This window comes from Aythya fuligula, chromosome 16 (assembly GCF_009819795.1).
Source record: "Aythya fuligula isolate bAytFul2 chromosome 16, bAytFul2.pri, whole genome shotgun sequence".
In the NCBI taxonomy this organism is placed as follows: Eukaryota; Metazoa; Chordata; class Aves; order Anseriformes; family Anatidae; genus Aythya; species Aythya fuligula.
Window position 1 is genome coordinate 7,087,545 of NC_045574.1, and position 13,184 is coordinate 7,100,728.

General features: G+C 49.2%; 1 protein-coding gene across 8 annotated transcripts in view; it reads left to right on the plus strand.

Annotated features, from left to right (window-relative positions):
• The window catches only part of CHD6 (chromodomain helicase DNA binding protein 6), a 69,142-nt gene extending 61,134 nt beyond the window's left edge, over window positions 1-8,008 (plus strand). For 6 of the 8 annotated variants that reach the window (XM_032198079.1, XM_032198081.1, XM_032198080.1 and 3 more), the window contains 3 exons: window positions 886-1,005; window positions 2,324-2,428; window positions 4,488-8,008. In XM_032198079.1, the coding sequence (XP_032053970.1) occupies window positions 886-1,005; window positions 2,324-2,428; window positions 4,488-5,378 (1,116 nt within the window). In that variant the 3' untranslated portion in view covers window positions 5,379-8,008. The remainder of the gene's footprint in view (window positions 1-885; window positions 1,006-2,323; window positions 2,429-4,487) is intronic. The other 2 variants (XM_032198086.1, XM_032198087.1) reach the window with 1 other exon arrangement.
• The last annotated feature ends 5,176 nt before the right edge of the window (window positions 8,009-13,184 follow it).

A 13,184-nucleotide genomic window follows, 5' to 3' on the forward strand; every position in this document is an offset into this window, starting at 1 on the left:
GACGATGTGGTAGGCAGAGCACAGCGTGCAAAACGGAGTAGGAAGAAATGTGATAACACGCGTAAAAGACTGCATCTTAGTCGCAGGAGGTTGTGTGCCTGAAGTAGAGATTCCCTGGAGCTTGCAGTGCAGGAGCCTGGAGCACAGGCGAGATGGGTAATGTGCTGGGGCTCTTCAGAGTTGAGAGGTGAGGAGCTCAGTGTTTGCTTGGGCAGGAGGACGCTGGCTTTTCACGATCCAGACACACACGGGTCTGTGCGCAAGGCCAGGCTCTCAGGAGCACTGCTAGAAGCAGTCAGATGGTGGAACAGGAGTGAAAATGCCTTTCTACCACTTTCTGTTACCCTTGCTTGGGAATCAGGGCCTGCAGTAGTTTATTGTAATGCTGCATCCATGTCTGCACATTGACAGGAGTCTGGGGCTTGGTGTGTGCAGTGGGTGTGCAACAAGTCATCTGTAACTGTACACTGCAATCCTGAAGGGCTGTGATCCCAAAGAAAAGGTAGAGCAGCCGTGCAGTGGGAACAGCTGAAATCCAGGCAAAACAAAGCACGGACGAGCTGCGGAGGAACAGGGCACCCCGTTTACAGCTACCTGTACATCAGCTGGGAGCAGACTGACAGGGAATTAGAAAGTGGTGGAGCACTCAGGCAAAGTGGGGTACACTGCAAACACTTTTATGCCTACAGCAAACAATTAATACTCATTTGAAAACTGGCACTGCGGCAAGAGGCTGGCTTGTGCTGCTCCCACTGCTTTGCCCAAGTCTGAGGGGACATCCCTGTCCCGTGGGTGTTCATCTGCGTCATTCTCCTGCAGGGCTTGTAGCCATCCGGGCTCATTAAGTTGTCCGGTCTCATTAAGATTGTCTTGTTTGCACTCCAGAATTTTTCAGACAAGCCCAAGCAGAGGAGGCAACGCTGCAAGGACCCCAGCAAACTGGATATTAATGCACTCACGGGAGAGGAGCGGGTGCCAGTGGTACATAAGGGTACCGGACGGAGGGTAAGCACAGGCCTATTCTCTGCTGTGCCCACGGTGTCTTGAAATGCTTATCAGATCTCGAGCTGGCCTGGGAATAGATTTGGGGAAGCATGTGGATGGGACACAAATCTGAAACACCATTGATCTGCATTTTTATGTGAAATGTGACAGAGGAGACAGCTACAAAATAACTGACGTGAAGTAAGGGAAGGCTGGGCCTTCACAGCTGCTGCTGTGCAAAGGCCCCACAACAGCAAAGTGGCATTTGGTTTTAAAGGTGCCATCAGCATAGCCCTGGCTGCTGTTTCCCGTTCTGAATATGATTGTCACCTTTGAACTCACTGCAATATTCCAGAAATTGTAATCTTCCCATGTGTTGCAAATGTCTCTGTTTTGTTCCTCCTCACAAGGTGTAGCAAGAGCCTACTGATACCCCCCAGTGATGGGCATGCAGGGAATGGAGGGGTGTGAAGTGCTTTCTCTTGCTTTATTGAAATGTGCCTACTAAACAGCTGGAAACATGAGTTGGGAGCACAGATTTACCTGTCTGCAGTTTAATCTGTGCATTGATATTAACTTCTTTGAATGAGACAGGAAGCTTTCCACCCAAATTCAGCTGTTAAACATACCCAGGACTTCATGAGGTCAGGAGGTGATATGAGAGTAATCACCTCTAAAAACAAAACAAAGTGGTGAGGTAGAAAGATTCAGCCACATCTGTTTCCCCATATTACACCTCCGATGGCTGGTGGAGACCTGGGTGAATTGGGTGGGTTTCTCCAGTTCTGAGTATGTCTTTTCTAAAAGCTCTGTCCCCATCTCTCGGCCCACTCGTTCACGGGGAGGGCAAAGAAGAGCGATGGGACAGGGCACGGAGGCTGAATTTGCCCTCTGCTCCATGAGCTGCACGACTGGAAGCAGCAGTCACGTACAGAGTCCTACAAGGATGTGTAGCAAGGGAAGCGCCTCTGCCCCAAACAAACTGCAGCCCAAAATGACGAGCTGGGGAAAGTGCTGTCACCCCCGTCACAGCACGGGCAAAGGGACTGGCCCACAGCCATGAGCAGAGAAACCCTGGCCTCAGCTCCCAGCTGCATCTTAATCAGCGTCTTGGCCTCAGGGTGTCCTTCCTCTGCCTGAACAGGAACAGGATGGCCTGTGTCTTCCTGGCCACCTTTTGCATGAGCTTTGCATCTCTCAGGTGTGTAGCAGCCATCCCCTTCAGAGGCTGGCAGATGCTCCTAAACTGTGTGTTTGCCTAGACTTGTAATCATATTTCTTGTATTATTTTGCATAACTCTTTCTGCAATAGAGGTCATCCTTCTGCTGTGTTTTATAGTTAGGGGGAGCCACGGCACCAGCATTGAAGGAATTGCCAAGGTGGCTTGATGCAAACTTGGAGTATGCTGTTGCAGCTGACTGGGCTGACATTGTTAAGCTTTCAGTAAGTTAGAGCTTTTGGAGAAATCTGTATCATGTCATCTTTTCTTTCTCCTCCCCATCCCCACAACCTTTCTCCAGTGAGGATCCGTGAGCTGCAGGGCAGGATCTCACGTGGGAGGGAACAGCCGCAGGTCCAGCCGTGGTCGCGCGGCAGAGAGGAAGGTTCAGTGCCTGCTGCGACTCAGCAGCACGGCAGGGGAAGGAGAAGGTGGTCGGTGCCCCGGGGACGGGCACAGCAGCTCAGGGTGACCATCCAGAACGCCTTCCTGGAAGGCTTGGGAGATAGAGAAACAGCTGGGGCAACAGAAGCGCACTAGAAGCAGTAATCCACCTCGGGCCACCAGATGGCAGGGAGTGCACAAAATGCTTTCTCACTGGTCAAATTTTCAAAAAATGTACCTTCAGCTGAGGCTTTTAATCAGCTCCTGCAACCTCTTTGTGTGCAATCCTGTGCCTGCTAGCGGACATGCAGATCATGAGACTTGAAGACTCAAACACAGACAGAGAAAGGGGCAGAAGGGAAGAAGGATTTTATCAGCCACATTCATTCAACCCTATTCATTTGCAAATCCCTGCCCCAATGAGTGGCAGGATCTGGGAGGAGCATCCTCCGTGCAGGCTGGCCTTGCCCAGGCTTCTCCTTGTGGTCCTGCTCACCCGCTCCTTGTTTTGTGGCTGTTTTCTGTGATGCCCTTGCTCAACAGGGGCTGGAGGGGGAATTAGTTGGCTTAGAGGTTTGTACTACTCTGAAATCTGCTTTTAATTAGTGCTAGAAATTTGGCATAGCCTTTCCCACTCCCCCAGGAAACAGCTCTACATCCAGGCTGGCGTCAGTGCCCATGTCCAGGCAGCCGGCACCCTGCAAGTGACTGCTTTGCATTACCTCCATTTTCTGTGGGTGGCCCCAGCAGGCACCCCCCCACTGCCAACTAGGAGAGCCGTGTACCTGGCCCCTGCCACACACACCGGCTCACGTGCACCCCGTCTCAGCAGCTGCACGCCCATTGGCATTCTCCAGCCCCATCAGTTCTTGGCTTTTGGCAGGCATGCATCCGGCGTTGTAACACGTGCATGCAGAAAGACGTCCCGCTGCTCGGGGTGCTTGGGCAGGGCTGAGCATCAGGCAGGCTGCCCTGCAGTGCCCAGGCATATTCATAATCCTGTGCAGATTTTCACGCACACCAGTGAGAGCAGAGCAGAAAATTCTCCCTCTTGGGACAGTAGTTGGGCTGTGCAAACTTCCCGAATCCTTTGATTCAACTTTTTGCACTTCAGGTGTCAATGGGCGATACTTTCCATATTGCAATCCTATTATTGGAAACTGTTCAGAGGCCGGCAGTCTTTGAAATTCAAGGGAGACACAAAAGGAAACGTTTAAATATTTGTGATGAGAATGCTGAAAAATGGAGTTTTAAGCTGTGCTGTGGATCTCCCCGCACTGCTCCATGCAAGCAGACTGTCGCACCCATGCTGTAGTCACTGGGCTGTGTTCCCATACGTGAGTGCTCACGAGAGCTGCGCTGGTGACTCAGTGAAGCTCTAGCTGGGAGCAGTTGAGCAGCACGCCCGCTGTCTGTATGCCATTCCATGCAGCCTTGCTGTCTGGCAGAGCATTGAAAATTTGGCCCTTAGCATTTACAAAGAGCTAATGCTCCAGCTGTTGCTGAAGCCAGGATAAAGCTGGGGTGGGAATGAACTTGAAGTTTCTGACACGGAGCTGCCCCGGTGCTTCTCATATTAGGAAGGGTTTCAGTCCTCAGGAACAGCTGATGGTGAGGGCTCAGGTAAAGCCGAAAAGGCTGCTGTCTGTGCTTCCTCCTTTCCTCCTTGTTCACTTGATGCTCTGCAGCATTGGGCCAGGGCACAGTGAGGGTGTTCTGCATTCGGCAGCATCCCTTGGGGAAAAGTTGTGTATACCTCTCAAATTCCATATCCAGAATCATGTAGGCAAATATTTCTGTGCTGACACCATCTGGGATGCAGATGCAAGCACAGAAAAGCCAGATTTTCCGTGATGTAGTAATAACTGTTAGGCATTTTCTGTTGTGTTTCATTTTTAGGGCTACTTACCAGAAAGCAAATTCAACCGTATCCTAACGGAGCCTGTGCTCCGAGATGCAGGGCCCCGTCGGAGGGGGAGAAGGCCCAGAAGTGAACTCATTAAAGCCCCTGGTGTTGTAGCAGATTCCTCTTCTGGAATGGGACCATTATTCATGAATGGACTGATTGCTGGAATGGATCTGGTAGGAATTCAGAACATGAGAAACATGCAAGGGATCCCCCTGACTGGGCTGGTTGGGTTTCCTGCTGGATTTGCAGCTGTGCCTGCTGGTGAGGATGTGAAAAGCACCCTAAGTATGTTGCCTATGATGCTGCCAGGCATGGCTACTGTACCACAGATGTTTGGTGTTGGAGGACTTCTGAACCCACCGATGACAACTACTTGTACTGCGACTGCTCCAACTTCATTAACAAGCACAACAAAAAGTGGTACATCAAACACAGAGAAAGCTACTGAGGATAAACAGAGTAGCCAGGATGTGAAAAAAGAAACTCTCTCTGAAGATAAGCCTGGTCCTAGTTCGTTTTCTAATCAGACAGAATCTGCAATAACTACCAGTAGTCCTGTAGCTTTTAACCCATTTCTTATCCCAGGGATGTCACCTGGACTGATCTATCCGTCAATGTTTCTTTCCCCTGGCATTGGCATGGCATTGCCAGGCATACAGCAAACCAGACATTCGGAGGCAGCAAACCTGGAGAGCCAGAAGCGGAAGAGAAAGAAAGCTAAAGGGGAATCAGCAAATCCAGAACCAGAAACTGTCTTGCTGCCTGAAAAAGAAGCTGCAAACGGTCAAAACTGTACAGAGCAAACACCACCTTTATCAGCAGAGAAAGAGCAGGATGTACCAGCAGAGGAGGAGCTCAAAGAAGTTAATGATACCAATTAGAACTTTTGTTTCATTGAAAAAAGATGGTGGCTTGTAAGTTTCTTATCCCATAACTATTTGTTACGTACCCTCCTGCCCCCACTCCACCTTCATAAACCTGTGTTTCCATGAGTAATATTATCTACCTAATTCCCTGTCAGAAAACTATGGTGACATATTATATGTTAATAGTTGCAGGGTCTTGCCACTTTATTAGATAAACAGTGTTGTCTAGCTAGTATGGGAGGCACAGAATTCTCGTTCTGTTTTCCAGTTGTTCATCCCAACCAACAATAGCAAATCCAGTTCTTGGTCACCCCCCAAACTGCTCACATATTTGAGAAGAAAAAGAAGCAAAAACAGAGCAAAAGAAAAGTTTTTACCTCTTGGTCTACACACAGACAAGGGTATTTCTTTTTACCGTAACACTGAATGAAAAAAGCCTGTATTTGGGGGTAAAAAGCACAGCTATAGTAAGTGCTAATGTGTATTTTTGATTTGAAGTATTTCCCTATTTTATCATGGTTACTAGAATAGTAGTATAGACAGAAGTATATAACTAATGATTGAAAATGCATATATTCATTTCTTTGAAAGAAAAAAACATAACTGGTAGTGATATAATTTCTTTATCACACACCCCCCACACCTCAAAAGTTTGGAGACAAACTACAGTGAGTGAAAATATTATGTAGACATTATTTTGTATTTTTTAAAACCAAAGTTTGGTTTTATGTTAAGTGGAGTTTTAGTTGCCCTTTCCTTGATAGTTACAAGAACTTTTCAGCCTGAGCTGAAAATGTTTTGCACATCTTGCATGACTTTTTTGGGATTACTGTACCTGTAGCTACCAGTTTCTTCATCATTCTGCTAGTATTCAGTTCTCATCTATGGCGTTAGTTCTCATCTGTGGCGTTAGAATTGCTGTAAAGTTATTTTTTTCCAGCCATGAACAGGCCACACTGATTTTAATGCTCTTATATAAACACTGAGGCTTTTTGAGTTTTTAGATTTTACAATCTGTACCCCAGATGCAGCATCCTTTCAGAAAACAAGAAAAAAGCTGTAGGCCAGCTTTACTATTTTGAGAGTCCTTCAAGAAGGACAATAGAGATTTTCAAAGCTTGAGTTTATTCTTCTTTCCTAGTGTTAGACTGTGAAGAGATCACTTTTGCTTCTTCTTTCCATTCCTCTCTGTTCTACTTGCTGTTGAACAGTATTTCCAAGTCCCCCCATTGGCAAATCATTTTGATATATGCATTTTAAATGGACAGGTTTTTAATGCAATCAGTGCCCGAAACTCTGTGTATCGACACACCTCCACAGGCAACTCTTTGTTTTCTCCTTCCCTTCACTCCTTATTTAGTTTTTCTTTCACTTGGGCTTGTTCTAATTTGCAGCTCATGGTTTGAGACTTGAAATAAACACACAGTGGTGCAGCAGTGAGATGGCAGGCTGTTGAGGGAGTTGGGAGTGTGCTAGTAATCAGTTACACATTTGGTTGTCACAATTTACTGTATTTTTTACTTATTTTCTGTTACAGTTTTGCTAATTTATCAGATGGTCCAAATGTTTTGACATAACTATTTCAGTTTGCATTATTTATTTATGATGCTTTTTGTCATTGTCTTTTATACATTTGGGATTATAAATTATGTACATGTTAAAATTAGCATCTCAAAGAAGTCTGTTACCCACAATCTAAAAAACATTCGGTTTATACTTTCACAGAATTTATTCCCAGTTTGCTGGATTGGATGATTTTTTTTTAAGTATGTAACCAATCATAATGCAACCCCTCCACCCCCCCAATAATTAAATGTGTTCTATTTAATAACATCCTTGTAGCATAGATACTGTATCACTATCGACAGATTTCTTAGAAATGCTGCTATCTCTATTTAACTAACATTTTGTTCAGTTTTGCCTCCAGTGGAAGCAGAAAGGGTTTTTTCAGCTGTTAAATCCAAAATCAATATAATTTATTTATGTAAAAAAAATCACGATTGATATATTTTTGAACCTTTTAAGTACTAACTTTCTTTTTATTCAGTAGAAGAACATGTACTTGCCCTAAATCCTTAAAATACAAATGCTATAAAACTTCATATATCTTCAAAGCCTTACTGTGAATGGATATAGAAATCTCTTCAGAGTCCATTTCTTGTATGGGATGGTTTTTCCAGGGTTACACTCATAAGGAACAGGGTTTAAAATGAAATTTATTTAATTAGCCAGCATGCTCTATACCTTGTTCTTACTTATCGGACATGTATGCTAATTCTCTGGGTGTTTAGGCTTCTCTTTGACTGCTACTTTGTGACCCTTTTGCAACCTGATATACTCTGTGGATTATTTAGACTGTAAGGCATAAGTGGCTTCTTATACTTTTCCATCATATCCAAAACAAATGCCAAATTTTCACCAGTTTTCATGGATACTCACACAAACATACATTCTTCACCAAATGTGCTAACAAAATAAACTGTCTGTGCTCTTGAACATGGATAAAAAGAAAAAGATTTAAAAGTCAGATTTTTATTTTTTTAATTTAGTGACTAGATGATGCTTATCTTTCAGACTTGGCAGAGCCTTGCTACAGATGTATATAATTTTTTCAGCAAATATATGTGAATGTTTAATTCACCTGACTCAGTGATAAAAGTTACTTGCCTTTCTCTCAGCATGAACACTTTTGAGAAGCTGTTGAATCCAGCGTGCTTCTGCTTTAGGGCGGCTCGTCACGCACCGTGAGCTGTGCTTTACGTGCTCGGGGGAGTGCCTGCTCACAGCAGACTCACGAGCTTGTGGCAGTGCACGGGGGCAGCCTGTTCAGGCTCTTTGCCCGGACGGTCAGTAGGAGCCCCAGGAGCAGGCGCAAAATCCCCCAGTAGCAGTAATAGTCCTTAGCGCTTTCGCAGCATCTCTCAGCAGAAGGGGAGCAGGTGCTCTGGTTTCTCTCACTGAGATATTGTGTCTCCATCTAAGCCTTGTAAAATGCTAATAGGTGCCAAATAAATGCTTGTAATAAATCTCAATGTAAGGATCTCGTGCTTTAGAAAAGCAGGTATTAATTCAGTTTTTCAGTTGAATAAAAAAATGCACGGGAGAAGCTAAATTTTTTTAAGGTGCAAGAAAACTTAAAAGTCGTGGAGCAAACCAAGAGCTTGTGCTTGCTCCCCTTGCTCTTGCATAAATGCATTTCCTTGCATTTTCTTGCTGTGTTTATCTTGGGGTGAGAAACAGGAGCGCACTGGGCAGAAGAGGCATGAACCTGTCAGAATATCAGGTATCACCTGGGGGCACAGGAGGGAAAATGATCCCAGGAGCGATGACTTTCCTGTTCCCAAGCCTCCTTTTGTGTTGTGGCTCTGCACACTGCAGCTTTCCACTGCCCTCATCGCTGACGGGAAAGTTTGCTTGAAGCACCTGCAGAAACAAGGTAGTCCCTTGATACATGAAGCACTTGTGCTGGCATTTACCCTATCTCTGTGAATTCCCAAGATGCAGACAATTCAAGAGCTACAGCAGGAAATCAGTTCTGCTTCCCTGTCTCGCCTAGCTTAGACTTGAGTTTGATTTTATCAGAAGGAGGCTGGGATGGTCCTGTTGGGCTTTTAACTGTCTCTTATTTCTCAGTGGTCCAGATGATTAGGATGTGTTAATGATTTAACTTGGAATTCAAAGTTCCAGTCAGAAGTCTGGATGAAAGCGTTATTTCACGCAAGACAGCACCATCCCTTGGAGGATATTCAAGGAATATCACTGATCTATTGCACAAGCAACTGAGAGGAGCAGGAGTCTGTAGCAGATGCTCTGCAACATGTCTTGTCTCCTCATTTGGCTCCTGCTAAGCCTTTGGCTGTTGCATCTGACAGGCATTTCAGATGTGTTGTTGAAAAAAGAACCATTTTACAGGAATAGCCAATACTATTTATAAAGTCATATTTTAAAAGGAAAGCTCCACCGTGACTGGCTTTACTTTTCCAGAAACGATGCTCAAATTTGTAGTTTGCAAGCAGACGCACCTAGACAAAAGAAACGCTCAGGCCTGCCCAAGGAAGGCACATCCTTTCTTTTACCCAGAGGAAGAAATACTGTGGGGTTCAGAGTACGTGGCCTATTTATCATTGATTAGATACACTTATCAGAAGCATAGAATGGCCTGGGTTGAAAAGGACCTTAAAGATCATCTGGTTTCAACCCCCTGCTCTGGGCAGGGTTCCCAACCACTAGAGCAGACTGCCCAGAGCCACATCCAGCCTGGCCTTGAACACCCCAGGGATGGGGCAGCCACAGCTCCTCTGGGCAACCTGTGCCAGTGCCTCACCACCCTGAGCAAAAAACTCTCCTGCATAGGAGAGGTGCTCCAGCTCTCTGATCATCTTAGTGGCCCTCCTTTGGACCCGTTCCAAGAGCTCCACATCCTTCTTGTGCTGGGGGCCCCCAGGCCTGCAGGCAGGACTCCAGATGGGGTCTCACAAGAGCAGAGCAGAGGGGGACAATCACCTCTCTCTCCCTGCTGGCCACCCCTTTTTTAATGCAGCCCAGGACATAGTTGGCCTTCTGGGCTGTAAGCGCACACTGCTGGCTCTTGTCCAGCTTCTCACACCCCACGTCCTTCTCCGCAGGGCTGCTCTCCAGTTCTTCTTCGCCCAGTCTGTATAAATACCTGGGATTGCCCCAGCCCAAGTGCAGCACCTTGCACTTGGCCTTGTTGAACCTCATTAGGTTCTCACAGGCTCACTTCTCCAGCCTGTCCAGGTCCCTCTGGATGGCATCCTTTCCCTCTATTGTATCGACTGCACTGCTCAGCTTGGTGTCATCTGCAAACTTGCTGTGGGTGCACTCAATTCCGTCATCTATGTTGCTGATAAAGATGTTGAAGAGCACCGGTCCCAAGACCAACTACTGAGGGACACCACTTGTGACCGGCCTCCACCCAGGCACAGAACAGTTGACCACAACCCTTTGGCTGTGGCTATCCAACCAATTCTTCATCCACCTAACAGTCCGTCCTCTCCAATTTAGAGAGAAGAATGTGGTGAGGGACCATATCAAAGGCTTTACTCACGTCCAGGTAGATGATATCCATTGCCCTTCCTTTGTCCACCAATGCTGTTGCTCCAGCATAGAAGGCCACCAGATTTGTTAGGCAAGACCTGCCTTTGGTGAAGCCGTGCTGGCTGTCTCGAATCACCTCTTTATCTCATGCATGCCTTAGGATGTCTTCCAGGAGGATCCGCTCCATGATCTTCCCAGGCACAGAGGTGAGGCTCACCAGCCTGTAGTTCCCCAGGTCTTCCTTTTTCCCTTTCTTAAAAATGGGAGTGATGTTTCCCTTTTTCCAGTCACTGGGGACTTCACCCGACAGCCATGATTTTTCAGATACGATGGAGAGCGGCTCGGCAACCACATCAGCCATCTCTCTCAGCACCCTGGGCTGTATACCGTCTGGCCCCATGGACTTGTACACATCCACTTTCCTTAGGTGGTCTCGGACTAGTTCCGCTGTCACAGTGGGACGGAATCCACTCCTCTCACCCTCTCCTCGAGGTTCAGGGTCCTGACAGACACAGGAAACTTGACCACCAGTGCAGACTGAGGCAAAACACGTACTGAGTACCTCAGCCTTTTCCCTGTCTGAGGAAGCCAGTTCTCCCGTCTTGTTTATCAGAGGTAGAACACGCTCCTTGGCCTGTCTCCTCCTGCCCATGTATCTGTAGAACCCCTTCTTGTTATTTTTCACATCACTCGCCAAGTTCAGCTCCATCTGTGCCTTGGTTTTCCTGATCCCATCTCTACACATCCAGACAACACCCCTGTGTTCCTCCCAGGCTACATAATCCTGCTTCCACTTTCTGTACACTTCCCTCTTTTCCCTCAGTTTAAGCTGCAGGTCCTTGCTCAGCCATGCCAATCGCCTGCCTCCTCTGCTCGATTTCTTCTGCTGGGGGATGGAGAGCTCTTCCACTCTCAGAAGGGTGTCCTTAAAGAGCTGCCAGCTCTGTTCTGTTCCTATACCCTTGAAGACAGAATTCCCAGGGGATCCCAGCCAGCAATTCCTTGAGCAGTTGGAAGTTTGCTCTCCTGAAGTTCAGGGTCCTGACCCTGCTTTTTGCCAGACCTGTATTCAAGATCACAAACTCCACCAGGGCGTGGTCGCTACAGCACAAGCAGCCTCCAATCTTAACCTCTCTATTGCTGTCTTCCACAGGGGTGAGCACCAGGTCTGGTAAGGCTTCACCTCAGGCCAGTCCATCTATTACCCGGACCAGGAAGTTATCCTCAACAGACTCCAGGAATCTCCTGGATTGTCTGGAAGACACTTGGTGGCTTTTCATGGCATTTGGTTTTCCTTGCTCTCACAACAAATATTTTTGCAAAGACATTTAGGTGCTCAGACAAAAGCTAGCACTTAAGTGAAGTAACGTTTTGGAGAATGCCCAAGCTGTGGTGGTGCTCGGTGGGGACAGGCTCCACTGCCACATGGCTCCTTCCAGCCCAGCGCTGCGGGAGCCAGTGGGAATGGCCCCGTGGCGACTGTGAGCAAAGTGCCTGCATCATCTGCAGCTTCTGCCGCTGAGCGGGATGGACTGCTGCCCGACGGTCCTGACCCTAGGCTGCTGGGCTTTGCAAGTGAGCATTTTAAGAAAAGCCAACCTGTGTTTGCAGTGTAGGACCATAGCTTGGGGCAGGTCAGAAGCTGCTCGTGAGACCCACAACGAAGCCGGCATCACCAGGGCTGCTCACGAGCTCACCCCTAAGCATCAAGTAGTTTGAGCCACCACGAGGGGAGGCCTCCAGCATCGGGTTGGGGCCGTTCTGCCAGCGCCGAGGCTCCATCCTGCATCCCCAGTGCATTTTACCCCCCAGCTACACCACCCTGCGTGCTGCGCGTTGCTCCGTCCTGCACACAGCTTGGACTGGGCAGCGCACCCGCAGCAGCCACCTGCAGACGAGCCCTCAGACGGTGCAAAAAGCGCTCCCCGGGCCCATGTGGCTGCGAAACGGCGAGGCCGGGGCCCTGCAGGCTCAGCCCTGGGTTGGGAGCGTGACCCCCGGCACCCACCACAGGGCGACGAGCCCCCAGCGCTTGGCGTTTGGGTGCTGAAGCGCACAGCGGGCGCCCCGACTGCACGATGCCTTCCTGCCTGGAGCTCGAAGCGCTTCGCTCCCTGAACTGAGCACGGCTCAAACTTGGACCCGAGCCGCTGCTCGAGCAGGTACCGGCGGGGCTGGGGCTGGGGCACGGGTAGGGGCACGGGCACGGGATGCGGGGAGCTGCGGGCGGGCTCCGGGCCCCGAGGCCCCCTCAGCAGCGCCGTGGCCCCGCTTCCCGTGGCGGCGGCGGCGGCGGCGGCGGAAGGGGCCGTTCCCTTCCGGCGGGGCCGTTTTTGGCGCGCGGGGCTGAGCGCAGCACCGGGCCGGGCCCGCCATGTCCCTCACGGAGCCGCCGCCGCCGTCGGGGGCCGCCGAGCCGGGCGCCGCCATCGAGCGGCTCTGCCAGGAGCTCAACCTGGACGCGGCCAGCGCCGCCGAGGCGCTGCGCGACTTCACGGCGCTGCGCGGCACCTACAGCCTGGAGGTGGGGCGGGACGGGGGCGACGACGGAGGGAGGGGGAGTCCCGGGGCCGCTTTCGCGTCCTGCCTCCCCCCCGCTGAGCGGCGCCGCTTGCCTTGGCAGGGGGAAGCGCTGCACTGGCTGGCCTGCGCGCTCTACGTGGCCTGCCGCAAGAGCGTCCTGCCCACCGTGGGGAGCGGCCTGATGGAGGGCAACTGCGTGTCGCTGACCAGGATCCTGCGCTCCGCCAAGCTCAGGTTGAC